The following is a 23,695-nucleotide window of genomic DNA, read 5'->3' as shown; positions in this document are numbered from 1 at the left end:
TTCGTAATATAACAAAAAGTATTGTTATAGAGAGTAATATTACTATGGAAAAACTTAATAACAAAATTGAATACCATGACAAGAGATCAAGTATCTTTTCTATTCTTCAGTTGTTTTCTTCTTTAATATTTTACAGTGTATATACTATTCTCGGATTCAAAGAGACCTCTTTATTATTTATGAAAGCTCTATTTTATTATTAGTACAGAAGCAAAAAGTCTTTTCATGAATATCACTGATAATTTAAACAAAAATGCCGGAAAAGGAAATAAAGCAAACATGTTTTACGTAGTCATAAATATATGATGCGTCGTTGTCAAAACGATGAAGGGAAACCATGATAGCCATGCATTTCGGGACAGATTTTTGTGCTTTAAATAGTCTATTTAGGCATACATCATAGACAATCAAGTAGCAACATTATTCTTTAATGGTTTAGTCTCGCAAAACGATATCTTTAGGCTTATTGTCACGGAAGTACTTCTTCATAACTTCTTCAATGATCCAGCAAGCTCCATAGTCAATCACCATAGTAGATAGCAATTGTATTTGAAAATTAAAAGGAAGTTTTACAAGTTGGAGTTTAGAATTCAGTTCGGGAATAAACTCTGTAACGCCAGCAATAGCAACAAATGCAGTTCCCAAAAGTCCGTAATACATGGCTTTGTTTTCACTTAAAGCTTCACGGAAAGGACGTCCTTGATAGTTGACTGCAAATGTTGATACTTGTTGAATCAATTGCAAAAGGTAGATTGCGCTGTTCAATAATGAGGGCTGAAAGCTTTCTTCCAAATCAACATTTTCCAAAGGATCCTCATATACATACACGCATCTTGTAATATAGATCAGTGTAATCACGTGGACAATAAATTGCGCCAATACAGATCCAATGATATAAGTGTTGAATATACGGTGCTGAGGTCTCTCTTTCGAAAGTGTCTCCATAGGTTTAGCCCTTGATACACAATAAAAACAAACGGACATAAGCATACCAGAAATTGTATACTGAGTATCACCGAATTTAATACCGTCTAAGTGAAGAACAGAAAGAGAATAAGCAGTAATCAAACAATTAAGAGCCAGAATCTTGTGCAACTGAACAAGCGCAACCAGAGTGCAACGTCCTTGACGAACGATGTTAATGACAGAGTTGGTCACTGCTAATTTGGATGTAATCGGAGCAGCAACAGAAGCATCGCCCAATTTAATCTTCGGTGCATCATCATCTGAAGCCTCTGCCATTGTGTCAAACATTTTATTAGCCAAATTGGCACGTTTTTCAGCAGTGCGCTCGGTTTCTGTCAGTCCGGTATCACCTTCCTTCTTTTCTTTCAAACCATCCAAATATTTAGTCAAGTTTTCTTGAGTCTTTTCGCGGTGAGGATTATTAGGTCCAGGAGGGAACGCATGACACAAAGCTGGAGGAACAGGAGGAGGGGGAAGGTTGAAGCGATGGGAAAGTTGGATCTGCTTCTCGTACACGGACATTAAATTGCTCATGCGAGCCCGTTCCTGCATCTGCATCATATCTTCTTCAGAAGCGTTCAATAATGCAATACCAACATGAGATTGTTTAAGAGCACCAACATCATTCGTTCCATCGCCGCACATCAAAGTGACATAGTCGTTGTCTTTCAAAGTAGCAATCATTAGCTCCTTCTGAGCAGGTGAAACACGAGCATATACCCATGCATGTGTCAATACAGACAACAATACATTGGGGTCTTCAATCTCAGAAAGAGCCCGACCAGTGACACAAAGGTCAAACTTCTTATATAAAGAAGCGTCCAAAGTCTTTGAGCAATCCATAGGCATAGTTACAGCATCATCAACACTCTTCCATTCCATGGTTTTTCCAGAGGTTTCATTGACGTCCAAAATTAAAGTAGGTTTTTCAACGATACCAACTTGTTCGGCAACGTAGACAGCAGTTAATGGATTATCACCGGTGATCATCATGCACCTGTGAGATGAGTTATTTAACATTTGAATTGTAGCTTTAGCATCTTCCTTTAAAGGAGAGTTGAAAACCAAAAAACCTGCAAATTCCAAGCCAGATTCTATTTCTTCACGTGTTAGATCGGTTACCTTATTTTCTGACACAAAGTTCTTGAAATACTTGCTGGCAAGAGCCAAAACACGAGATCCTTTACGACCGTATTCTTTGTAAACCTTCTCATAATTTTCAGGGACCTTATTCAACATGGTAGCAATTACTTCAGGAGCACCTTTAACGGATACAAATGTTCTATGATTACCACCAGCGACACGTACATTCGCAACAGAGGATTGCCGTTTCAAGGCGGACGAGAATTGAAAGTTACGAGTAATTTGAACCTTCCCTTTATGGAAGATTGAAGATTCAGGAGGGATAACAACATTATTCTTACTTACTGACCAGCCCAAAGCTTCGACGGTAGCTTTTTCCATAGGATCACCAACAGTTTTAGGGGGTTCTCCCTCTTGTTCTAACAACACTAATGTATGCGCGGTAGCAATAGCCAATTCGGTGTTAGTAGGGATACTTTCCAAAGTATCAAGGCGAGAAGGATCTTCTTTGTTTAAGCCAGAAACACCTTGAACGACCATATGTTCTTCAGTTAAAGTACCAGTTTTATCAAAACAGCAAATGTCGACATGTCCAGCTACTGGAATACGGAAAGGCTCAGTACAGTAAATGTAATACTTGGACAAAGCAGCCAATGAAGCATTCACTGCTAACGAAAGTTCCATAGGAAGTTCAGAAGGGACGACGGACGTAATAATCATAATACAGTCTAACATAAGCTTATAGCGGCTTCTCTCCGTTTGACTACCAATATGCCAAACGTAACCTGAAGCAGCAATTGCAAACACCATCAAAAAGAGAATAAAGTAAAGCTTTTCCCAATTATTTTCGGTAACCTTTTCAGATGAAAAAACCATGGTACGGACAAGAGAACCCTGGCTTGTTTCAAAACCAGTACGAAGTACAAGCGCAGGGACACCACCATCGGGAGTTTGAATTTTTGAGAATTGAGAAGGAGTCACTTGAAGAACCCGGGTACCACCATTCAAAACCGCATTTTTGTCAACATCGCCATAATCTATTATAGCCTCCTCTGGACGCAATTCAATAGATTCTTTTACCAAAGGAGTAGACTCACCAGAAAGCATAGCCTCGTTGACTACGCAGACTCCGGAAAGTAGAAGCATGTCGCAAGGAAGTCCGAGATCTTCTTTGGTGTGTACAACGGACACAATGTCGTTGGGCAAAAGATCCTCAGTTGAAATAGCCATCCATTTCTTGTTACGGTATACTTGAATATCATACGCCTGAATACTCATGGTACGGAATTCAACCAAAGTACGTTGACGTTGCCAGACGACTGAACATTCAAGAGCTACAATCATAAACATTGAGAAAAGAGAAAATTTCCAATATTCATCTAAACACCAAAGAACGCAACAAAAAATTTGAAAAACAAAGAAAGGAGCAACCGCATGTTCTTTAAATAAACTAGCAAATGAGGGAATAGGGATATCGAAGACATTTCTACCATATTGACACATATACATTTCCTCTTGAACCGAATTCAGACCAGAGCTATTCTTTAAAACGCCAATGGTAAGAGGAAAATCCATAGGAAAAGTTACGTTGGTAAAATGGTTTTCAGCATTCTTATATAAGTAGCGCTTTTTTTGGAAAACGAATGAATACTGGATGTGTTGACCATCAGGAAGAATCGTTTTCTCAATTGGTTCCACGCTACTGCTATCTCCAGATTTGCTAGGAATCACCAGAATATGCGAAGCATGGTCTACAGAATTGGTCTTTTTGGAAGTCAAAAAGCAATACACGCGAGTACTCCACTCGCCGATTAGCCAGACCAATACATTCAACGTTCCAGCAGCAATGTAAGTTAAGTAGCGAACTTCATCGGAATATAAATGATTCTTATAAACATATGCGACATAAGGATAAACGAACAAGGCAAATGGCCAAATGTACAAATGAAACAATGCGGGAAGCTTTATATAAAGCTGCCCAGACTTGATGTCTGGACTACTCACCAAACCAGAATTTCCCATGAGAAATCCTTCTTTTTTTGTTCCACTGAAGCAATTCACTTGTTCAGTTGGTGAATCGTTCTTAGAAGGTAGCGCTGTACTGTCAGTTAATAATATATCCTTGATTTTCGATAGTATTATATAATATTTCTTTCTAGCAATAACGAGATTAGGAAACCTCCAAAGTAACTAGATGTGAACGTAGTCTACTTGAACTTTACTAGTATTTATTCATAATTTATCTAAACTAAGAAAAGGGACCATTGACCTTTTCCCTTATTTGACGTATGTAAACCTAATACTCATTAACGATTATAATTCGGATTTTTTTATGCGAGTTCTATTACTTTTTCTATCGTTCATCCTTTAATAATCTCCTTCTTTACGTATAATTTGGTGAATTCTGTGCTCTAACTACTTATTAAACCGCTTTTCTGACCTTGCATATTGTATGATTGTCTAAGCGAAATTATCAAGATTCATTTATTGTGGAATGTATTACGAAACATTAATTGGAATGAAGCTTACACCAACTGGAACGCAGAGAAAGCCTGTCTTGAAATCTATCTTAATATCTATCTTCCTTTTGGTCACTTTAGTTTTCTTGAAATATGGCGCCAACAAGAACTCTTTACGAAAAAACTATCAAGAGCCTTTGGATTTAGACGACATTATATTGCAAAAGTTTCGACCTAAGTATAAGCAAATTGATTGGATTTACAATGAAAAGTATAGTGATACGTTTTTAGTGAAAGAGAACGAGTCTTTATATCTTCGTGATCCTTTTGATTTAAATGAACTGTTATTTTCTGACAGTGATCTTGTGTATAAGGATCAACGTATCGTTTATGACGGATATTCTGTTTCTGCAGACGCTCGATATGTTCTATTAAGTGTGAACAAAACTCAGAGATGGAGGCATTCTTTTTTTGCTTCTTATTATTTGTACGATACCATAGAAAAATTTGTGAGTCCGCTTGTTCCTGAGGAAGAAAATCTGCGCGTAAGCTTGGCTGTTTGGTCCCCTACAGGACATCGATTGGTAAGTAAATACTTATTATGATATGTATTAATCACTAATTCTTCCTTTCTATAGGCCTTTGTGTATGAAAATAACATACATGTACTCATGGGAAATAGGGAAATTATCACCCTTACGGTTGATGGAAGCGAGAGTGTCTTTAATGGGTTGTCCGATTGGATTTATGAGGAAGAAGTCCTCTCAAGCCCTTCCACAATATGGTGGTCTCCAGATGCTCGTAAGTTGGCATTCCTCAGGCTAAATGAAAGTGCTACACCGGTTTATCAGTTTCCGTTATATACTACTGAAAGTGATACTTCAAGTTATGAATTTAATTACAATAGAAACATTCAAATAAAGTATCCGAAAGTTGGTCAACCGAATCCAACTGTTTCGTTGCTATTTACCGATCTGGAATCTGATGATACATATTCGTTGCATTCTTGGAATGACCAAATTTTCGAAGAGACTGTGGTACAAAATTTGCTCTGGGTCAATGACTCAAGCGCTCTTGTCCAATTTACCAATCGCAACAGTACTTGCAAAAAAGCAGATTTATTACACTTAGAGACAAAAAAGATTCACTCAGTTCTTAGTGAGTGTCTTACTGATGGGTGGTTTGAGGTGCAACAATCTGCAAAGACGCTGCCTGAGGACAATCCAAGATATCAAGTATGGGCCAACGGATTTTTTGATATTATGCCTTATCAGGATTACAATCATTTAGCTTTCATTCCTTTTAACAAATCATCCCCCGTCTTTTTGACTTCCGGTACTTGGGACGTTACCGAAGGGCCGCTATCAATAGATGTTTCTCGAGGATGCTTATATTTCATTGGAACATTGAAGGATTCTTCAGAACGCCATTTGTACTATGTTTCTTTGGATGATATGAGAGTACACAATGTTACTGATGATGGTGTACAAGATGGTTACTACTCGACTAGCTTTTCACCTTCAGGTAATTTTTATGTATTGAGTTATCAAGGTCCCAAAGTTCCTTGGCAGGAGCTTCGTTCTATTCAGCAAAGCAACTTTACGGTCCCAATTGAGGATAATGAACGTTTACATGAATTGTTGGCTTCTTATAATCTACCGCAAATCAAATATGGCAAACTCAATGTGAATAATACTTTATTACCTTATATGGAGCGAAAGCCCACAAATTTCAATCCTTCCAAAATATACCCTGTTTTATTTTTTGCTTACGGTGGGCCTGGATCTCAACAGGTATCCAAACTCTTCCGTATAGACTTCCAGACTTATCTAGCTTCTCATCCAAATTTTGAGTATATTGTGGTTACTGTTGATGGCAGAGGAACAGGATTTAATGGAAATGGTTTTCGTCAATCTGTATACCAAAACCTAGGTGCTTTGGAAGCGATGGACCAAGTGAGTGCTGCTGAACATTGGGCACAGTTTCCTTTTGTTGACCAAAATAAAATAGCTATTTGGGGCTGGAGTTTTGGTGGTTATTTAACCTTAAAAACATTGGAAGCTTCCAACGTGTTTTCTTATGGTATGGCAGTCGCCCCTGTTACGGATTGGCGTTTGTACGACAGTATTTACACGGAGAGATATATGAACCTTCCAAAATTTAATAAAGATGGTTATGAGAGTTCGAAAGTGCATAATTATGAGATGCTTAAGGAGAAAAAGCGGTTTTTAGTTGCACATGGCACAGGTGATGACAATGTGCATTTTCAACACATAATGCATCTTATGGATACATTGAACCTTGCGAACTGTTACAATTATGATATGGCTGTTTTTCCTGATAGCGCCCATTCTATCAGCTATCACAATGCTAGTCTTGCTATATATCATCGTTTGAGTGAATGGATCTCTATGGCTTTTCAGAACCACAGACTATGATTTCGCAGTTTTTCCGTTCAAAATTCAAAATTCATATAAGTCGAAATTTTTTTTGACCAAACTCTTTGGTGCTGCGTAGCAACGAGACAGTGAACTTTTTTGTCGTTTCCAAGGTTTGATTATGGAGTCCAAGAATCCCGGTTTAGCTGTTCCAAGAGGATTATTTTTTTGTTATATTATTTAAGAATTAGTCCCTGAAAGAAATACATTGACACGCAACTCTCGTTTGTTTATGATAAATACGCCGTAATGACTTGATTTATGTGCTGGAGTTTCATTTAGTAATTGAAATCCTGTTAATTGGCCCCTTTATATTCAATGCTCGATAATATCAGTATACTATTGATATGCAATCATCCAAAGTACCTAGTAAATCTTAGTATGTAAGCTATGTGATGATTGTGTTACAGATATAGTATCAAAGAGTGGATGGATCTATGTTGAAAGACTACTTGAACTTTTTTTAGCTATATGGGCTTAACTGGAGAGAAATCTAGGCTATGGTTTGCTTGAATCTTTTTATAGGTAATATATGAACCTCAAAATCATTGAATATATGTAAAGAACTAACAGTAGATTTTACCATAGTAGAGAATGCTATGAGAAAACGAAATCTCAACCTTTAGTTAGCGATTCTATAATAAAGATGATTATCTCAATGGAAGTTCACTAAACTTACTAATTATTATTTCTTGTTGGATACAATTTGAGTAATAAATGCTCAAAACTCAACTAGTTCTTCTATTACTAGCTACGTATATAATATAAAAATATTATTTGAAATAAATCCTAAGGTCTTTCCTATAGAAGAAAGAGGAATAATTTGTTTGTTAGAAATATCTATAAGAAAAAAAGAGGAAAAGGAAGCATGGAAAAGGTAGCAGGATTGATATCAAAGGATACTGTTCGGTGGGTGAGCTCTATAGTACAGGGAAGACTTAAATGTTTGGATGTGCGAGCACGAAATGAGTTTCAAAAACAACATATATATGGATCTGTGAATATTCCTAGTGCTAGTATTGCAGGTTGTTGGTTTCAACTGCCAGCGAAGCAAGAAGGATTTGTTGTCTTAGAACAAGATGGGTGCTATATTGACGATGATGAAGGGAGTTCGTGCGCTGAGCAACTACAGCTCAAAGGCTGGAAAATTGAAGGATCAATCCGTGCTAGCACGGAGCTTTGGCAATGGATTGAGCAAAAGGGCTGGATGGAACAAGGAGAAAATAGGAGAGTATTATTTGATCCCAGTCCTCATCTTAAAGAGACTATGCCGATGATTGAGGAGCGCCTAAATAACCCAGAGGCACGAGTGCTGGATGTCGGATGTGGATCCGGAAGGGACTTGGCTTGGTTGTGCTCGAGAGAAAGCAAAATCCGGTATAAAGTTACAGGCGTGGATGCAGAGAAACGAGCTATTTATAGATTTTCAAGTTTATTTGAAACATTAGGGCTTAAGGACTGTATCGAACATAGACAAATCGCTAAGTTGGATCCTGTAGGCAAATGGAAGTGCTACAATAAAGAAGGAAAGAGAGATTTAAATATTCCAGAGCTCTCAACTTCAGAACTTTTAAAACTATTTGGAACATCCCTGGCTACAAAATCTGGTCAGCAGGATTTAAAGTATGACTTGGTCGTGCAAATTCGATTTTTGCATCGATTGCTCTTAACCCAAACAGACCAGTTACTTTATGACAATGGATTCCTGTTTCTTTGTACTTTTGTAAATGATGGCATCCATAACTATGAGTATCCCAAAGGTCAAGAGCATCGGCTCGAGCTAGGGGAGGCTGCAGAACTCGTACGGTCTTCATCACCTGCCATGAAAATTCTAAAAGAAGAGATAGGTTTTATTGAAGATGGAAGACCAGTTCAAGTTTTACTTGCTCAGAAGCAAGTCAATGCTCCCTAAGGTGTTCCTCCATACTATATACAACAAGAGATCGTCCTAAAAAGGGACACTGTATTAGGAGCTTTACAATCGTTGAATACATAAAGGAAATTCCAACCAACTATGAATGAAGACTTCATCTTCCATAGAGCCCATTCTTTCTATCCATAGCACTTTTTGGCTTGTGCTTGTTGTATCACACGAGTAGCAATGACTTGTCCTGAGGAAATTAAGTTATAGAATCTTTAATAGAATTAATTGATGGAAATACTTGTTCAAATACGAAATTAACCCAATTGTCGCCAATTTTCATCCTATCGCATAACGCAGCTTAAGATGATACTTGCTTCTTGAAAGGATGAAGCTTTGCTTGAAAGAATTCTCTGTATTTTTTTATTCTTTTTCTAATTATCTAATTGCTTTACCAAAAATGACTGGCAACACATCAATTTATGTACCTCTACCATCGAAAGTTAATATTGCTTTCAAGTTGACCCCAAAAAACTTGCATTTCCATTCCAAAAATTCCTAGCATAACTCATTAGATCCGAGTGTTCACAAGTTCTTACTGCTAGTTTGCTTATTCTTCTCCCTCATCACTGTATAACTTAATCATACTCCCACTATGCCTTCCTCATCTACGAAACCTTCAATTCTTTTAGTCGGCTCTTTACGCCATGCCTTTAAGGAATGGAAATCTCTTAACGAGTACGCCGACTTAAAGGTATGCCATCCAATTTAGGTACTTATTGAAAACTCTTTGATTTCGTTAACTAGATAGTACCTGCAGAGCTATTATCTGCAATACTTGCTAACATTTACCCTTAGGTATTCTGCGATGAAAGTCGTGAAGTGTTCTATGAACGATGCAAAACTGAGTTTCAAAACGTCAAGGCTATCCTTCGTACCTACAACAGTAAGTTCTTCATGGGTGTATTTGATGAAGATGTCATTCAGCATCTCCCCTCATCTGTGAAATACATCTGTCATGTTGGTGCTGGTTATGAAACCGTCAATGTCGATGCTTGCTCCAAACGTGGTATTCGAGTCGCGAACTGTCCTGTCGCTGTAGACGATGCAACGGCTGATACGGCTATTTTTTTGATGATTGGAGCATTCCGTCGCTTTAATAAAGGTCTCTTTAGCTTACGAGATGGACATTGGAGCCTTAACAATCAGCCTTCTCATGACCCCGAAGGAAAGACACTTGGCATCCTCGGTATGGGCGGCATTGGTAGAACAGTCGCAAAACGAGCTCGTGCTTTTGACATGAATATCATCTATTACAACCGTCGTCCTCTTAGTGAAAAAGACGCTGCCGGTGCTAAGTATGTTCAATTTGACCAGCTTTTGACCGAATCAGATGTCTTGTATCTGAGCTTGCCCTTAAACAAGCACACATACCATATTATCGGCAAAGACGAATTTAAGAAGATGAAGCGAGGCATTGTCATTGTCAATACTGCCCGTGGCCCCGTCATGGATGAGGAAGCTCTCGTCGATGCCTTGAAGGAAGGTATCGTTTATTCCGCCGGACTTGATGTATTTGAGCATGAGCCTCAAGTGCATCCTGGCCTTATTGAAAACCCAGATGTCATCCTTCTTCCTCATTTGGGCACCAACTCCTTGGAAACTCAACATAAGATGGAAGCTTTTTCCATCGAAAACATGAAGAGCGGTGTTCTACATGATAAGTATGTGCTTATGACCCGTTTTTCCTTTTATTAACGTATTTCTAGGCTTATTAGTCCTGTACCCGAACAAAGAGAAATGTAATTCTGAATCCACGTACAAATCCGTGGAATATCGCAATTCTTTTGATCCTTTTACTTTCTTTTTAAATTGCTTCTTGATCACTTATACTCCCTGCTTACTATATGTTATCCTTGAATGATGTTTTACAGTAATAAATTCTGGTTTGCTGTCATAAATTATTAATGTTATTTCATTTCAAAAACTAAACCAACCATCCGTCATGCATTCCTCGAACCAAAACCAAAAGCGCTTCTCATGAGTATATATTCTATAAAAGTAATAGCTTTTCTAGACAACCAACTCATGTGAAGCGCGATCGTACACTAAAACCAAATAAATATGAGAGTAGCGTAGGACATCTTTATAAGCAGTTCAATTCTTCTTTTTCTTGTTCTTGTTTTTCTTTTTCTTAGGTTTCGCAGGTGCATCATTCTTTTCAGTATCTAGAGATATAATATCGCGATCCATATCTGTTGCCTTTCGTTTCTTGGAGCTATCATTATGGGATTTGCTCGGAGTATTTGCTTTGCCTCGAATCATTTTGGATAATCTTTCCTGGTTTCGTCGCTCACGCTCTGTTGTCTCTAATCCCTCCATCTTGTATGGAGCATCAGACTCAGGCTCGTCAACGTTTTCATCTTCTTCGGCGGACTCTTTTTTGGTGTCTTCCAACTCTTTATTAAACAATCCAAAGCTAGCTCTTCCAGCAACGACAGGCTCAACTGTACCTTGCGTTTCACCATTATCCTCAGCAGCCGATATCAAACTTCCATAGCTGGACTCATACTCGAACTTGCAGGCACTCCTGTTGGAAGGAACATTAGAAGCTTCCTTCAATGACCAATGCTCGTCCGTCACAACAGGCTTAGACAATTCCTCTTCTGCTTGCCTAGGATCTATCCCTCGAGCTTTTTGCATAAACTGTCAATTCATAAAGTTAAACATCTTTTCCCTATTGCCGTGACCATACCTTCATAGACATTAGTTTGGACGACATTCTGGCTAATTTTATGGGGAAATTCCCACTGAAATTGTGAAGTCCTTTCTGCTTTGATTTCTTCACATTCTACCTCGGTCAATCCTGGTATACGAAGAGAATAGGGAAGTAGAACGAAACCTAGCGAGGAGTTGAATACTAAATGATTTTTTAGAGGAATAAAAGAAAAGTATAAGATAAGAGAAATTTTCAAGTACTCAGCTGAATTATTTGGTACATGGTCATAAGGAGGTCCCTTAGTTCATAAACAGAGCTTCATCAATATCACTAAAAGGTTCAATAGGCGCAGCAGCTTTGCTGAAAGGTAGACCTTCTTTGAATATATTTCCATTTTTTATGACTGTAGCTCCAGGTATTTCGTACTCTTGATCTTGACAGCGCTGAGACAGAACATGTACTGAGAGTTTGTTTGTCGCTTTACCGTCGTAGTGGATACGATTGATGAAGAAGTCGTAAAATTCTTCCTTCGTGATGGATGACACAATTTCAGCTTGTTTTTCTAATCGAGTATAGTCATAAAAACCATCAGAGGTACGAAGCCAGTACATAGAACTTTCCTCCTTCAAGTTCGTATACTTTTCCAACATAAAATTAATCAAGCTTGCCTTGTGATCATTGAATTCTTTGTCGGAAATCTTTGAGAATGATTCTTTCAAATGATCCAAAAGGGCACGGATTCGTGTCTCCAAATAAGAACTACTTCGTTCACTTTGCACGAAAACAGTCATATACACATAAGGAGTAGACTGGCGAAGAAGCGTAAATACAATATAGCCAAGCTGTTCTTTAGTTCTGAGGATAGAGAAAGAAGGTTCCTTCATAAGTTGACGAGCAAGGCGCGCCAATGCTCCAGACCTTTGATCGTCCATAGGCGCAAGTTGCAAAGCATACATAATAGCTGAATTTTTGTCTTGCTCGTTAGGTACTACTGTCTTATAAATATAATTGCTTCCTTCAGGAAGGACAACTGCTCTTTTACGAGTTAGCTGGGATGCAAATACGGGCTTGGGATTTAGAAGGTTTTGAGCAGTCTCTATAAGTGCTTTGGCATCCTCCTTGACATAGTTTCCATGGACCAAAGCTTCTATGAAAATTTGATCGATGAATTCGCCAATAAACTGGGATATGTTTTCGATGTTTACACTTTTAATGGCTTCTCGAAGTTCGGAGTTCATCCATACAGGGTGCTCTGTCAGCCATGTGAGAACACTACTAGATCTAGGATAAGCCTCCAAAGCATCATAATCCTTAAGTTCCTGTTCAAGTCGATTTTTTATAATATCGAATCTTTGAGAATGAATTTTCAAATCGCGCATAACAGTAATTACCTTCTCCAATAAAACATGTAATTTGTCAGTAAATCCGCTAAGATACAGCGAGACACCGCGACTAGACGGTAATAAGACGAAAGAAAGTCCGGCTAACGCAGCAGGATACGAATATTCATTAAGGGCATCTTCAACAAGTCGAACGTAAAGAGTAGTTATAACGCTGATCTTTGGTGACTTTCTAGCGACAGGAGAAATGAATTGAATAAAGACATTAGCCTTTGGAACCCAGAACGTATCATCCTTCTTATGCCATAAACGAACAAATTCGTCGTTTCGAATTAAGCTAGGAGATTTTGCTTTATCTTTGATAGGCTGTTTCTGTACTTCTAATGACCAAGGGATAAACTCATTTGGGGCGGGAAGATGAAGCTCGCTAGGCGGCTTGCAAGTACGAAGTGAATCTAAGAAAGCTGTATCTAAGGGTTCCACTAGGTACTCTAAACCATAGAACTCCTCTTTTTGATTAAAATCTTTTTCGAGAGAGTGAGAAGATAAAATAACTATGAAATTGTCCGGTCGGAAACAATCAATTACAGCCTGTATACCATCCATGTCAAACTTGGTAAGGACTGAAGCAGAATACAAGATTTTATCTCTAGGATAGTTATGTTGCATTTTGCTTGCTACCGAATGTGCATATTGGGAAGCATATGTCTTTTGACGAGTTTTGAATTGAGCTTCTGACATAATTCGAGTTTCCTCGAAAAGAAAATGGTGAGCTGTTGTGTGGTGGAGCAGTTGGACGTATTCAAAAAGAATACGAATTACTCGCTCATAGTCAGCAAGACCCTGTTCAGTAAGGGAAATGGAGATAACGATGATATCTGCATCTTCCGTGACGGATATGGATCCAGCGACTAAGGATGTTCCTAAACCCAGCTTTTTTAGGTATGCCAAGTACGAACCTTCACCTTCATGTCCCAATAAGTGGCATACATAGTCAGCCGGGCGGCATTCATACTGAGAATACTGTCCAGGGATAGGGAAAAGAATGTCGATTCGGCGAAGATTTTTCACAGGCTTCATATAGCATATTTTACGAAGCTGCTCTTCTTTATAGGGGTTCCCAGGATGCCTTGGTCTAGAAACAGACTTGTTCCTAATAGGTGAAAATAACTTAATAGCCCATTCTTCAAGAGTATCTAATGGTTCACGACCAATGATAACAAGTTTCATCAAATTTGCAGAATAATATTTATCATAAAACTTCAACAACTCTTCACGAACATCGAGACCCATGTCTTTAGGAACATCACCGAGTGTTTTCACATTCCCTGTGTTGAATTTGCTGAACACATGGTCTGGGTGACTTAGGATACCGTATAAACGCCAGAAGCGCCAATCATCAGATTGAAGATTTTTGGAGTGTTCAGAGTCTACAGCCAGAATTTCACGATCCTTGCATTCTTCCAAAAACAAGGGATCAATGAAAAACTGGGCAAAGCGGTCCAATGCTCCATACAATGCGTCATGTGATACTTCGAAATAATAATTGGTGTCGTTGGATGCCGTATAAGCATTTGACATTCCATTATGGGTTTCTAAGTACTTTCTATACTCATTTTCATTTGGATACTTTTTCGTTCCCATAAATAGTAGATGCTCGCAAAAATGAGCTAATCCCAAAAGTTCCTCAGGATTACTTTGGCTTCCAATATGAACATCAAGTGCTGCACTCGCATTATCTGTTTCAGGATCCCGTATTAATAGCACTTCTAAGTCATTTTCTAGTTGTATAAGTCGATATTCCCGATCGTCCAGACTTGGCACTATTTGTTTATCTGCGACTACTTTCACCTGAGAAGCTGCAGTCATGTTTCACTCTCTTATAGGAATATTTCTTCAAAAAAACTAAAAAAAATGAAGGAATAATTCCTCAAAAAAATTCAAATTTGGTACTTTGAAGACAATTGCTTTTCCTACGTTTGAAATACGTGTTATATTTAGCAATTAATGAGCTTGAAGTATTACAGTAAATCCTTATAAGGTGCCCCTTATGCTGCATTGGTAAACAAATATGATAAAATAAAAATTTGCCAAACAAACAGAAAGAAGATGTTACAAGACAAAAACGAGCTTATAAAAAAGACTTTCGAATTACTGTAAGTATATATCTAAATGTTTTTTTGGGAGCAAAGGGAGCTTTATCGTGCAATTCTCCAATAAATAATGTCGCCTGGTTGAACGACATAATCTTTTCCTTTAACAATTGTCTTTCCAGCTGCTTTACAGGCTTCCAATGTACCATATTGCAGAAAGTCCTTAAAGTCGGTAATTTCGCCAGCTACAAACTTTTTCTTAAAATCAGTATGGATAGCTCCAGCAGCGTCAGGAGCCTTTGTATCCAAGGGAACCGTCCACGCTTGGACAATATTGTTTCCAGCTGTAAAGTAATGCATAAGGGAAAGAGCTGAGTATCCAGCTTGGATGATGCTTGGTAACTGACTAGAAACTTGTAATGTGGAGCATTCCTCTTCAAGTTCCTGAGGTGTAAGCAGAAAAAGCTGTTCTTCGAAAATAATAGAGAGAGGAAGAACGGAATCTCCTGGACTAAACTTTTCTACCCAGGATTCAACTTTTTGAAGAGGACCTTTTTTTTTCTGTAAAAAATCATCTTCATCCATATTCACTAGGTATACGACAGGCTTGGCGGTAAGCAAATTGAATGAATTGAGAAACCCAACTTCTTCGTCCGACCAAGAGCACTTAGAAACAGGACAACCATTATCTAAAACGCACTGCAAAACTTTTTTTGCGACTTCCTTTGCTTTAGCAGGTACCTTAGAAGATCGACTTTCTTTCTTAAGGAATGACTCTACGAACTCAGCATCTTTCAAAAGAAGTTCTTCTTGGATAATCTGTAAATCTCGAATAGGATCCACTGTTTCTTCAACGTGAGTTACATCGGGTTCAGGAAATGCTCTAACAAGCTGGAATATGGCGTCCACGGTTCGAATGTTGGACAGAAAAGCATTTCCCAATCCCTGACCTTTACTTGCATTCCGTACTAATCCTGCGGTATCATAAATACTCAATTGTGCTGGAATTCGTTTTGCTGGATTCATTTTATCGCAAAGCAACTCGTACCTGGGATCAGGAACAGGAACTTTTGCAGAAACCGGATCAATAGTGGCGAAGGGATCTGAAATAAAAGTTAGTAATAAAACCATTCTTAGTGAATAAATTTTTTGCTTTTACTCACAGTTCGCCGGTTTGCCAAGAGTCGTCCTGGTGAGCATTTGACTAGGATATTCGAGTTAGTGAAATAGAATCAAGCATAATTTCGAAAAAGTACAAAACCAAATTGGATTCAATATAAAGAAAATGGAGAAACTTCCTTCGTAATATCTCTACTCACTTACAAAAGCGTTGACTTTCCTATATTGGGCATCCCGACAATACCAATTTTTAAATGATTTCCAGGACGTCCCAAACGACGTCGGGATGGTTCTGGCTTTGCAAGAAAAGCTTGGCAATTTGAAAACGATCGAAGGACTTTTGGTCGTGCTGATGCACACCTATTCTGTAACACTATCCTTGTACCAAAGTAATTCATTATAGAAAGCAAATTTCCAAGTCAAAAGCTTCTTCAGTTGGTTTTTATAAAATTCTGGTTAGATTACTAATTAATTACCGTTCAAACGAAGGATTTTTTGGGACTTCATTCAATTTGGTTGAGATGGAGATTCAAATTGGTGATAGACGACAGAACCTATACCAATATGGGGGATTTATAAACATTTTCGATTATAATGTGAATCAATTTGAAAGTGCAGACTCTATCGCCGAAATATATATCCAAGACGGCCAGGTATTCTTTCGCAATATTCAGTCTAGGGCCACATTTCAAAAGCTCCGGTTGCTTCCTTCGCCTAGTGAAAAAAAGCTTTTTTACCATATTCCGTTATATGAAGTATGACTAGACTTGCTATTTCCATAACGATGCCTTCTACTGAGTGAGTGCTAACTTTTAGACACTGTATATTAATGACATAAAAACTATTATTCTACCCGGAAGCTCGAATTCATCTTTTGAGGGTGTTAATAATAGCTTTAAAACTGGAACTACGACTGTAAGATGACGATACTACCAAGATATGTGAAATGCTAATTTCTGATATAGATTCCAAATACTCCACAAAAGCCTTCTCAACCTCAATTATCCTCCCTCACAGAGCCTAGGGTAAACAAGCCGTATATTTTTGACACAAAATCTGAAACCAAGCTTCAACCGGTATGGGGAAAGAAAAGTTCAGCTCCTTACGGCCAGCTCTCGCACATTGCTCCAGAAACAACCACGCTTGATTTAGAAAAAGAATTGTTTGCTCACGACGTTCCAGAATCTCAACCAAATGAAAAGGATTCCAAGGATACCATGGTGAAGGAACCATCGACGCTTATGAAACCCGAGGAAGAGAGAGACTCCAAAGAAAATCAAGATACTTTATCTTCTGTGGAAAACTCTGATTTAAAAGAGAGTACTGGAGCTGATGAAGAAAAAGTCGCTGAAATGAAGCCTAACCGTTCATTTGAACAAGGGGCTGCTCATGAATCGGACACAACGAATGAAGAAGAAAATAATATTCCTTCAACTCCTGCAGGAATAAATGATTTAACAAATAGAGAAACTTCAGAAAAAGAAAACCAGCAATTTAAGGAAGGAAAAGTACCGCCTGAAGAAGAGCAAGGAAAATTTCTTCACGACCAACAGACACATCCCAATGTATCAGGATCAGAAGAAGATTTCAATATAGAAGGCAAGGAAAACATTGAGGAAAAGTTCCCACAACCCGTATCTGCCAATCTATCGGACCCAACTCCAGAGAGAAAGGAGGATATTGAAGAACATCAAAAGGAAGTACAGACAAGTCAGCAAATTTTACAGGAAACAGAAGAAAATGAATCGAAAGATTTAGAGGTCCAAGAACAAGAGAAAGAGGAGGAAGAAATTCCTCTGACGAATTATACGTTTCCATCATCTTCCGCTTCCAATGAAGAACATAAGGATTCTCAATCGCAACCGGAAGGTATAAGTATTGTTACCTCTAGCTTCAATTTGACGAAACCTATGCAAGCTTTTGCAAGAAGAAAAGGTATCAAAATACAAGACTCTGTTACGGATACAACAGACTGTATTATCCTTGGACCTCCTCCTCTTCGTAGAACACATAAATTTTTACTAGCAACTTCTCTTGGGAAGCCACCAGTTTCTTCTCGATATATACTGGATTCCATGAAAGAAGGTACGCTACTCAATTACCATGCTTATTTATACGAAGACCAACAGGCAGAAGAAAAATGGAAGTTTTCTTTAAAAGCTGTTCACAGAAGGAAATGTTTACAGGAATTAAAGTTTTATATTACTACAGCTATGCGGAATTCCATGGTAGGAGATTCTATCCAAGGACTGTACTCTATCATGAAAACATCCGGTGCTAAAGTAAGTGACATGAATCTTTTATCAAGACTTTTATATTATTGACACATATCTAGGTTGTTGAAGACATTCAAGAAGCTCAGAATCCACAAGTTATCATTTTAGGCTTACCAGCTAATGATGAAGAGGGCTACAACATGTTTTCTACGGGTTTACGAGTTTATAAAATGGAGTTAGTAGCTCTCTCTATTCTTCGTGATAAAATTGATTTTGACGAGTTTATTATTGATTATTCTCAAAGGGGCACAACTTCAACTGGATCTTCTGGAATGTCGGGACGAAACAGAAAACGCAGTTCTCGATCTTCTTTCAGCAAGTCCCGATCAAAAGAACAAAAGACTTGAACATGATTTTTATAGAAAGAGATTTTATTGAATGAATCTTTTGGACGTTGAGAGAAAGTAGACTATGGTAGCGATATCATTCAAGAACCAACGTTTTTGTCTGTAAAAGACACAAAAAGCATTCATGAATAAAGACGTATTTCAACTCTTTTTATTGTAGTTAGTATCTAAAATTTACTTCCTTCCTTTCCTTGAATTTGTTATACCGGATTGTTATACGAAAAAAAATTCAGGCTCAAGGTAGATGAATTTTTTTACCATAAAAGGAAAAAGAAATAGAAAACAAAAAAATCCTCTTCAACTAGGGCTCTTGTTTTTTTTTTTTTCCTTTTCTGCTTTTTTTTGTTTGTTTACATTCCGTTGATCATACTCATTGATGTTCACGCAAATCTTTCATTGATGATGTCATCGGACAAAGCTTTCCCCACCTTTGACATTATTTAAAAGGCAACCTGCATAAGGAAATCACACCTTCATGAATTAACGTAGAATGCTCTAATTTCGTATAGGAATTCTTCGTTATCATTTGTTTACATTGTACTGACGGTTGGTTGTCATTTGTTTGTTTTGTAGGTAAACACTACGTTTTTCAAGCTTTTTCCACCTTTACGAGCTTTTTTCTTTTATTAAATAAAAAATCCATCATCATCACCTTTTGAGAGTTCCTTTTTTTACTGACTGATTCTACTTTTCTGAAAATGCAATCTCCAAAGAGTTTTCCTCACTTAGAAGATCGTACTAATTCTCCAGGAGTCGTTGGTTCTTCAGATGATTATGTTTACGCCATTTGGATAGTCCCTGCTTATTCTTCAGACATTGAAAAGAGATATCGTAAATTTACCAAATGGGCCTTGTCTCACGAGGATGAGTTTGAAGACATGCAACTTCCTACTGCTCCCCATGTGACGCTTGCTCGCGGTATCAACTTAAAACCAGGTCAGTCTTTTGTTAGTGTTTTAAGGCACATTGCTTCAAAAAAGGTTTCTTCCATGGACATTAAATTCGGAAAACTCGCTGTCGGCGATACATACTATGAACGTGTTTATGTTCAGGTTGAACGAACTCCTGCATTAAATGAACTCCAAACTGCTGCTTATGAGCTTGCAGACGATACTCCTGATAATAAGATTGTAGAACCCTTAATGCCGCTTGTTTACGCAAAGTCTGTAAATCATTATTATGGTACATCTGACCCTGTCGAAACCTTTTCTTCCATCAGCTCTGTGAAATGGGAAAACCCCTCATTCCTTGAATTAGTCCAAGTGAACAAAACTACTCATCAAGGAATTATATGTGACAGAATTGAGTTATCTTGAACCCTTTTTTATCGTTTAATTTTGGTTTCAACTCTGGACGTTAACTTCTCTTTCGTATTCCTTTGTGCCCTTGTTTGTCTACGATTACCATTGTACCTTTCACTTTGTTTTTCATGGCTGTATACGTCTATGGTCTTCATGCAAACTCAAGCAATAAATAGTACTTGGACACCCTTTTTTAATAAAAAATCTTCTTCTATCTTCATTATCTTCACGTCTTAAATTGTTATTCATTTATATTTTATTTTTCCCTTCTAACACAACAACCACTTCATTTTGTAATTTCTCATATTTCTCGGAAACCTATCTTTCATCTTAAATATCAATAAATATTCTGTCCTTTCATATCAAGGTAAACGGAAACGTATGCAACATAAAGTAAAAAAATAAAAAAAAGTAACGAAAACAATCAAGTAAAGACTTTTTCAAATGCCTGCAAAAATCCAAAAACACCTGAACTTTCCGAATCAGAATGATTACTATAATCATGATCACCTACGTATACTGTATGCGTAAATGGAGGCTTGGGTCCCGTGTGTTTGAATCCGGTAATCCAGCGGAAAACAGAGTCATCATCTGTTTCGTTGCTTGCAGAAAAAATAAAATCAAAGTCTGCACCATAAGACTTATAAATGTCTTCTGCAGCCACACGTTTGGATACTTTGCTGGAACGACAAACGACCGTGTCGTTCTGAATCGTAGCATGGCAAGGAATATCAAAGTTATTAACTGACTCACAGCATTCCTTAGCCGCCCAAGAAGCAAACTCCGAATCTTCTGCTTCTCTCAAATGTAAAACGACACTGGCATCTTTTTCTTCTACATAGCTTCCTGGTGTACGCTCAGCATAGTATTCAAAAATCTCAGTAACAGTCTTCATCCAACTGAGATCAACATTCTTCATTTCATTCTTCCATAAAGAAGCTATTTGCTGCTCAGATGGAGGCAAGGTATCAGAAGTCGGAGGTGAACGTGTGAAGCAGCCATTTTCAGCAACAAGACCCAATCTTGGAACACGCTGGAAAAGTTGATCTAACTCTTGTCGACCAAGAGCACTGACAATATACACTAAATTCTTAGGATCGGCAGTCAAATTGGTCAAAAGGTTTATCGTTCTCTGTAAGCCACTTGTCACACTCTGGTTTTGAGAACCCCAAGACGTAATAGTGCCCTCAAAGTAAAGGAAAATAAGACGCTTCTTAGCATTACGATAAGGATCGAGGATAAGATCTGCACTGAAGGTAAGCTTGTTCTTATCACTTGCCTGCTGTTCCTTCCAAGATTCTTTAATGAGAGTAGCAAATGTAATGGCCCAAGAAAGAGCATCATGACGAAGAATAAGATTGCACATTATTTTGCTTCTCTCTTCACATTCACCAGGAGACATAGATAAGGCACTGTAGAAGGCGTTGGCAGTATTGGAGTAATCCCAAGGATTAACAATAATGGCATTATGTCCCAAAATTGCTGAACTACCAACGAACTCACTCAAGATCAAGGGCCTATGGCGTTCGCGTTGAGCATAGATGAACTGATGACTCGTCAAACTTATTCCTTCACGCAGAGAATTGTCAATAAGGGCATCGGAAATAGTCATCAAAGCCAAAAATTGGTATATGTTAATCTTTTGTCTCAACAAAATAACAGGGACATGGCGAGAAGCAATGTTGGAGTAGGACGAATTAATTCGGGTTACAATGTCGGATATAAGGGGCAGATGAGAATTATCTTGAAGGGATTCAGGAGCGATTTGAAGAAGGATAGTGTTTTCCCGATACTCTGGGTATCTGTGCAAGAAAATCTCAAAAGAAAGAAGCTTGGAGCGAAGACCGCAAATGGGATCAAGTTTGTCATGTGACAGGATGATATGCTTTCCCTTAAAACGATCTCGCAAAACACGAATCCAGTGTTGAACTTGGGTGCTAGAAAGTTGCTTATCTAGAGCAGTGGGGTCGATGGAAATAGGGAGGGCGACAATTTCTACTTTTCGACCATCCAAAGAAACAGTGCCATCCTTGCGAATGTCGATATTGATGAGACGCGAACAGGTTTGGAGGAAATGATAGGCAAACTCAGGGATTTGGAAACCGAGGATGTTTGCACCGAGCATACCGCGAAGGATTTCTTGACGAGTAGCAAGACAACGGCTAACTTCAGAAGAGGGAAAGGGGATATGCAAGAAGAACCCGATTTTAGCTGATGGAATACGTTCGCGAACAATCTGAGGAACAAGCAGGAGGTGATAGTCATTTACCCAAACCATGTCACCTTCGCGATAGTTAGCGATAATTGCATCGGCAATGTTTTGGTTGACCTTGACATAGTTGGACCAAGAATGATCTTCATAGGCCTTGGATTTGGGATTATCGGGGATTTGATAGTGGAAAGTGGGCCAGAGAATATTTTTACAGTAGTGATTGTAGTGACCGACAAAATCTGTATCGGAAGGATAAACGACAATGGACTTATGACCATTGCGATAATCATCAGCAATTTTTTTCTTTACTACATCAGGAAGAGAATCAGTGGGGACACCAGAAGTACCGATATAGACATAATCGCTAAATTTTCCTGTGCGGTCTGCGGCATTCACAGCATTATAAAAGCTAGCATTTCCGTAGGAATTGGGGAGGATTCGATAACTAATTTTCTGCCAAGCCTCGGCGTCAAAGGTCATACGGCGGGAATTGAGATTTGCCCCAGGGCCAGTAGAGAAGGAAAGCGAACGGGAGGCACGACGCGCAAACGATTGCATATCGCGGTCACTGGAGCTACGGCGTTTGTAAGAGGCTAAGACATTAGATGGGGGAGGAGATTGATGACGAGAGGGAGGTAAAGAGAGACCTTCTTCATCGTTCAAGGCTTGATGCCGGCGACCCCTTGATTTCAATAACCGTTGGAGGTTACTAAGGGAGTCATCTAATTTAGGACTACCGGTGCCAGTTGGGGTACCAGCGTGGCTGCGGAGTTTACTCATGGAAGCATTAGAGGCATGGAGGGAGGAAGGTCTGGAAGAAGAGTCAACTTCTTCAGGGAGATCAGAGAGCACGGTACCACCTTCATCCTCTTCATCACCAGAGTCGGCAGTATTATCACTCCGATAAAGACGATGATAACGCTCATCATCAGAGTCTTCCACGTCCTCTTCTTCTTCGGAGAGAATGGCATTTTCGTCGAGCGGAGCGTCTTCGATCCAATCCTTGGATTCATCGCGTTGAAGGAAACGCGAACCGAGCGCATCTCTAGGTACGGTATCGAAGGAGAAGCCTACCGTAGAAGGTAGGAACAGATTAGCAATTAGAATACGTCCCATGTAAAGAAGATAAATTAAGGAGCAATATTGATACAGCCACTAACGTTCTGCGGATAAAAAAAATCAAAGAATAGATCAACTACGAAAGAGAAATGAAGCGGATAAAAAAGTGTTTGGGAAACGGCAAAGTAGAAAATCGAGTCAAAATGTACTGATTATGAGGAAGATGGGGTAATGAGGTCATCTATTCTTCTAGAAAATTTCATAATAATATATTGGAGGATGCATAAGAATACATAAGAATACAGGGAACATGATAGAAAATTAATAAAGAGGCGAGTAGCAAGGAAGACGAAGGAAAAGGAGGATGGATAAAAAGAGAAAGAGGAAGAGGAAGAGAAAGAGAAAGAGAAAGAGAAAGAGAA

General features: G+C 38.5%; 10 protein-coding genes across 10 annotated transcripts; 5 read left to right on the top strand and 5 right to left on the bottom strand.

Annotated features, from left to right (window-relative positions):
* Nucleotides 1-110: 110 nt before the first annotated feature.
* SPOG_03807 (P-type ATPase) lies at nt 111-4,129 on the bottom strand. Its single transcript, XM_013166071.1, has one exon. It carries the CDS (start codon nt 4,069-4,071, stop codon nt 436-438), a length of 3,636 nt encoding a protein of 1,211 aa, XP_013021525.1. The 5' UTR covers nt 4,072-4,129; the 3' UTR covers nt 111-435.
* Nucleotides 4,130-4,238: 109 nt separating this feature from the next.
* On the top strand, nt 4,239-7,510 carry SPOG_03806 (dipeptidyl peptidase). The gene is made up of 2 exons (XM_013166070.1): nt 4,239-5,092; nt 5,147-7,510. The coding sequence occupies exons 1-2, from the start codon at nt 4,544-4,546 to the stop codon at nt 6,944-6,946; spliced, it is 2,349 nt and encodes a 782-aa protein (XP_013021524.1). The 5' UTR covers nt 4,239-4,543; the 3' UTR covers nt 6,947-7,510.
* Nucleotides 7,511-7,546: 36 nt separating this feature from the next.
* Nucleotides 7,547-9,063, top strand: SPOG_03805 (uncharacterized protein). The gene has a single exon (XM_013166069.1). It carries the CDS (start codon nt 7,815-7,817, stop codon nt 8,856-8,858), a length of 1,044 nt encoding a protein of 347 aa, XP_013021523.1. The 5' UTR covers nt 7,547-7,814; the 3' UTR covers nt 8,859-9,063.
* Nucleotides 9,064-9,156: 93 nt separating this feature from the next.
* Nucleotides 9,157-10,801, top strand: SPOG_03804 (hydroxyacid dehydrogenase). Its single transcript, XM_013166068.1, has 3 exons — nt 9,157-9,561; nt 9,666-10,531; nt 10,577-10,801. Exons 1-3 carry the CDS (start codon nt 9,463-9,465, stop codon nt 10,611-10,613), a joined length of 1,002 nt encoding a protein of 333 aa, XP_013021522.1. The 5' UTR covers nt 9,157-9,462; the 3' UTR covers nt 10,614-10,801.
* A 163-nt stretch (nt 10,802-10,964) lies between these two features.
* Nucleotides 10,965-11,574, bottom strand: SPOG_03803 (M-phase phosphoprotein 6 family protein; the record flags this gene model as incomplete). The annotated part of the gene is made up of 2 exons (XM_013166067.1): nt 10,965-11,513; nt 11,563-11,574. The coding sequence occupies 2 exons, from the start codon at nt 11,572-11,574 to the stop codon at nt 10,965-10,967; spliced, it is 561 nt and encodes a 186-aa protein (XP_013021521.1).
* Nucleotides 11,575-11,825: 251 nt separating this feature from the next.
* On the bottom strand, nt 11,826-14,735 carry SPOG_03802 (metallopeptidase; the record flags this gene model as incomplete). Its single annotated transcript, XM_013166066.1, has 1 exon — nt 11,826-14,735. One exon carries the CDS (start codon nt 14,733-14,735, stop codon nt 11,826-11,828), a length of 2,910 nt encoding a protein of 969 aa, XP_013021520.1.
* Nucleotides 14,736-15,009: 274 nt separating this feature from the next.
* On the bottom strand, nt 15,010-16,621 carry SPOG_03801 (GTPase Ylf2). The gene is made up of 3 exons (XM_013166065.1): nt 16,283-16,621; nt 16,123-16,163; nt 15,010-16,062 (listed from the first exon to the last, which is right to left on the bottom strand). Exons 1-3 carry the CDS (start codon nt 16,474-16,476, stop codon nt 15,065-15,067), a joined length of 1,233 nt encoding a protein of 410 aa, XP_013021519.1. The 5' UTR covers nt 16,477-16,621; the 3' UTR covers nt 15,010-15,064.
* On the top strand, nt 16,294-18,783 carry SPOG_03800 (BRCT domain-containing protein). The gene is made up of 4 exons (XM_013166064.1): nt 16,294-16,833; nt 16,895-16,993; nt 17,044-18,360; nt 18,414-18,783. The coding sequence occupies exons 1-4, from the start codon at nt 16,600-16,602 to the stop codon at nt 18,699-18,701; spliced, it is 1,938 nt and encodes a 645-aa protein (XP_013021518.1). The 5' UTR covers nt 16,294-16,599; the 3' UTR covers nt 18,702-18,783.
* Nucleotides 18,784-19,177: 394 nt separating this feature from the next.
* Nucleotides 19,178-20,357, top strand: SPOG_03799 (2',3'-cyclic-nucleotide 3'-phosphodiesterase). The gene has a single exon (XM_013166063.1). The coding sequence runs from the start codon at nt 19,400-19,402 to the stop codon at nt 20,015-20,017; it is 618 nt and encodes a 205-aa protein (XP_013021517.1). The 5' UTR covers nt 19,178-19,399; the 3' UTR covers nt 20,018-20,357.
* A 69-nt stretch (nt 20,358-20,426) lies between these two features.
* SPOG_03798 (alpha,alpha-trehalose-phosphate synthase) lies at nt 20,427-23,330 on the bottom strand (the record flags this gene model as incomplete). Its single annotated transcript, XM_013166062.1, has 2 exons — nt 20,427-23,074; nt 23,135-23,330. The coding sequence occupies 2 exons, from the start codon at nt 23,328-23,330 to the stop codon at nt 20,427-20,429; spliced, it is 2,844 nt and encodes a 947-aa protein (XP_013021516.1).
* Nucleotides 23,331-23,695: the final 365 nt, after the last annotated feature.

This window comes from Schizosaccharomyces cryophilus (genome assembly GCF_000004155.1).
Source record: "Schizosaccharomyces cryophilus OY26 unplaced genomic scaffold supercont4.1, whole genome shotgun sequence".
NCBI classification, from domain to species: domain Eukaryota; kingdom Fungi; phylum Ascomycota; class Schizosaccharomycetes; order Schizosaccharomycetales; family Schizosaccharomycetaceae; genus Schizosaccharomyces; species Schizosaccharomyces cryophilus.
Note: the sequence above shows the minus strand (reverse complement) of the source record. Positions and strands in the feature narration are given on the sequence as shown.

Coding starts and splice junctions, on each gene's coding strand:
- SPOG_03807 (XM_013166071.1), bottom strand. CDS start 4,071: ATGGGAAATTCTGGTTTGGTGAGTAGTCCAGACATCAAGTCTGGGCAG.
- SPOG_03806 (XM_013166070.1), top strand. CDS start 4,544: ATGTATTACGAAACATTAATTGGAATGAAGCTTACACCAACTGGAACG. Junction 5,093..5,146: donor CCCCTACAGGACATCGATTG/GTAAGTAAATAC, acceptor TCCTTTCTATAG/GCCTTTGTGTATGAAAATAA.
- SPOG_03805 (XM_013166069.1), top strand. CDS start 7,815: ATGGAAAAGGTAGCAGGATTGATATCAAAGGATACTGTTCGGTGGGTG.
- SPOG_03804 (XM_013166068.1), top strand. CDS start 9,463: ATGCCTTCCTCATCTACGAAACCTTCAATTCTTTTAGTCGGCTCTTTA. Junction 9,562..9,665: donor ACGAGTACGCCGACTTAAAG/GTATGCCATCCA, acceptor ATTTACCCTTAG/GTATTCTGCGATGAAAGTCG. Junction 10,532..10,576: donor AGCGGTGTTCTACATGATAA/GTATGTGCTTAT, acceptor ACGTATTTCTAG/GCTTATTAGTCCTGTACCCG.
- SPOG_03801 (XM_013166065.1), bottom strand. CDS start 16,476: ATGAATTACTTTGGTACAAGGATAGTGTTACAGAATAGGTGTGCATCA. Junction 16,164..16,282: donor ATAGGAAAGTCAACGCTTTT/GTAAGTGAGTAG, acceptor CGAATATCCTAG/TCAAATGCTCACCAGGACGA. Junction 16,063..16,122: donor TCTTGGCAAACCGGCGAACT/GTGAGTAAAAGC, acceptor CTTTTATTTCAG/ATCCCTTCGCCACTATTGAT.
- SPOG_03800 (XM_013166064.1), top strand. CDS start 16,600: ATGGAGATTCAAATTGGTGATAGACGACAGAACCTATACCAATATGGG. Junction 16,834..16,894: donor ACCATATTCCGTTATATGAA/GTATGACTAGAC, acceptor GCTAACTTTTAG/ACACTGTATATTAATGACAT. Junction 16,994..17,043: donor TTAAAACTGGAACTACGACT/GTAAGATGACGA, acceptor TTTCTGATATAG/ATTCCAAATACTCCACAAAA.
- SPOG_03799 (XM_013166063.1), top strand. CDS start 19,400: ATGCAATCTCCAAAGAGTTTTCCTCACTTAGAAGATCGTACTAATTCT.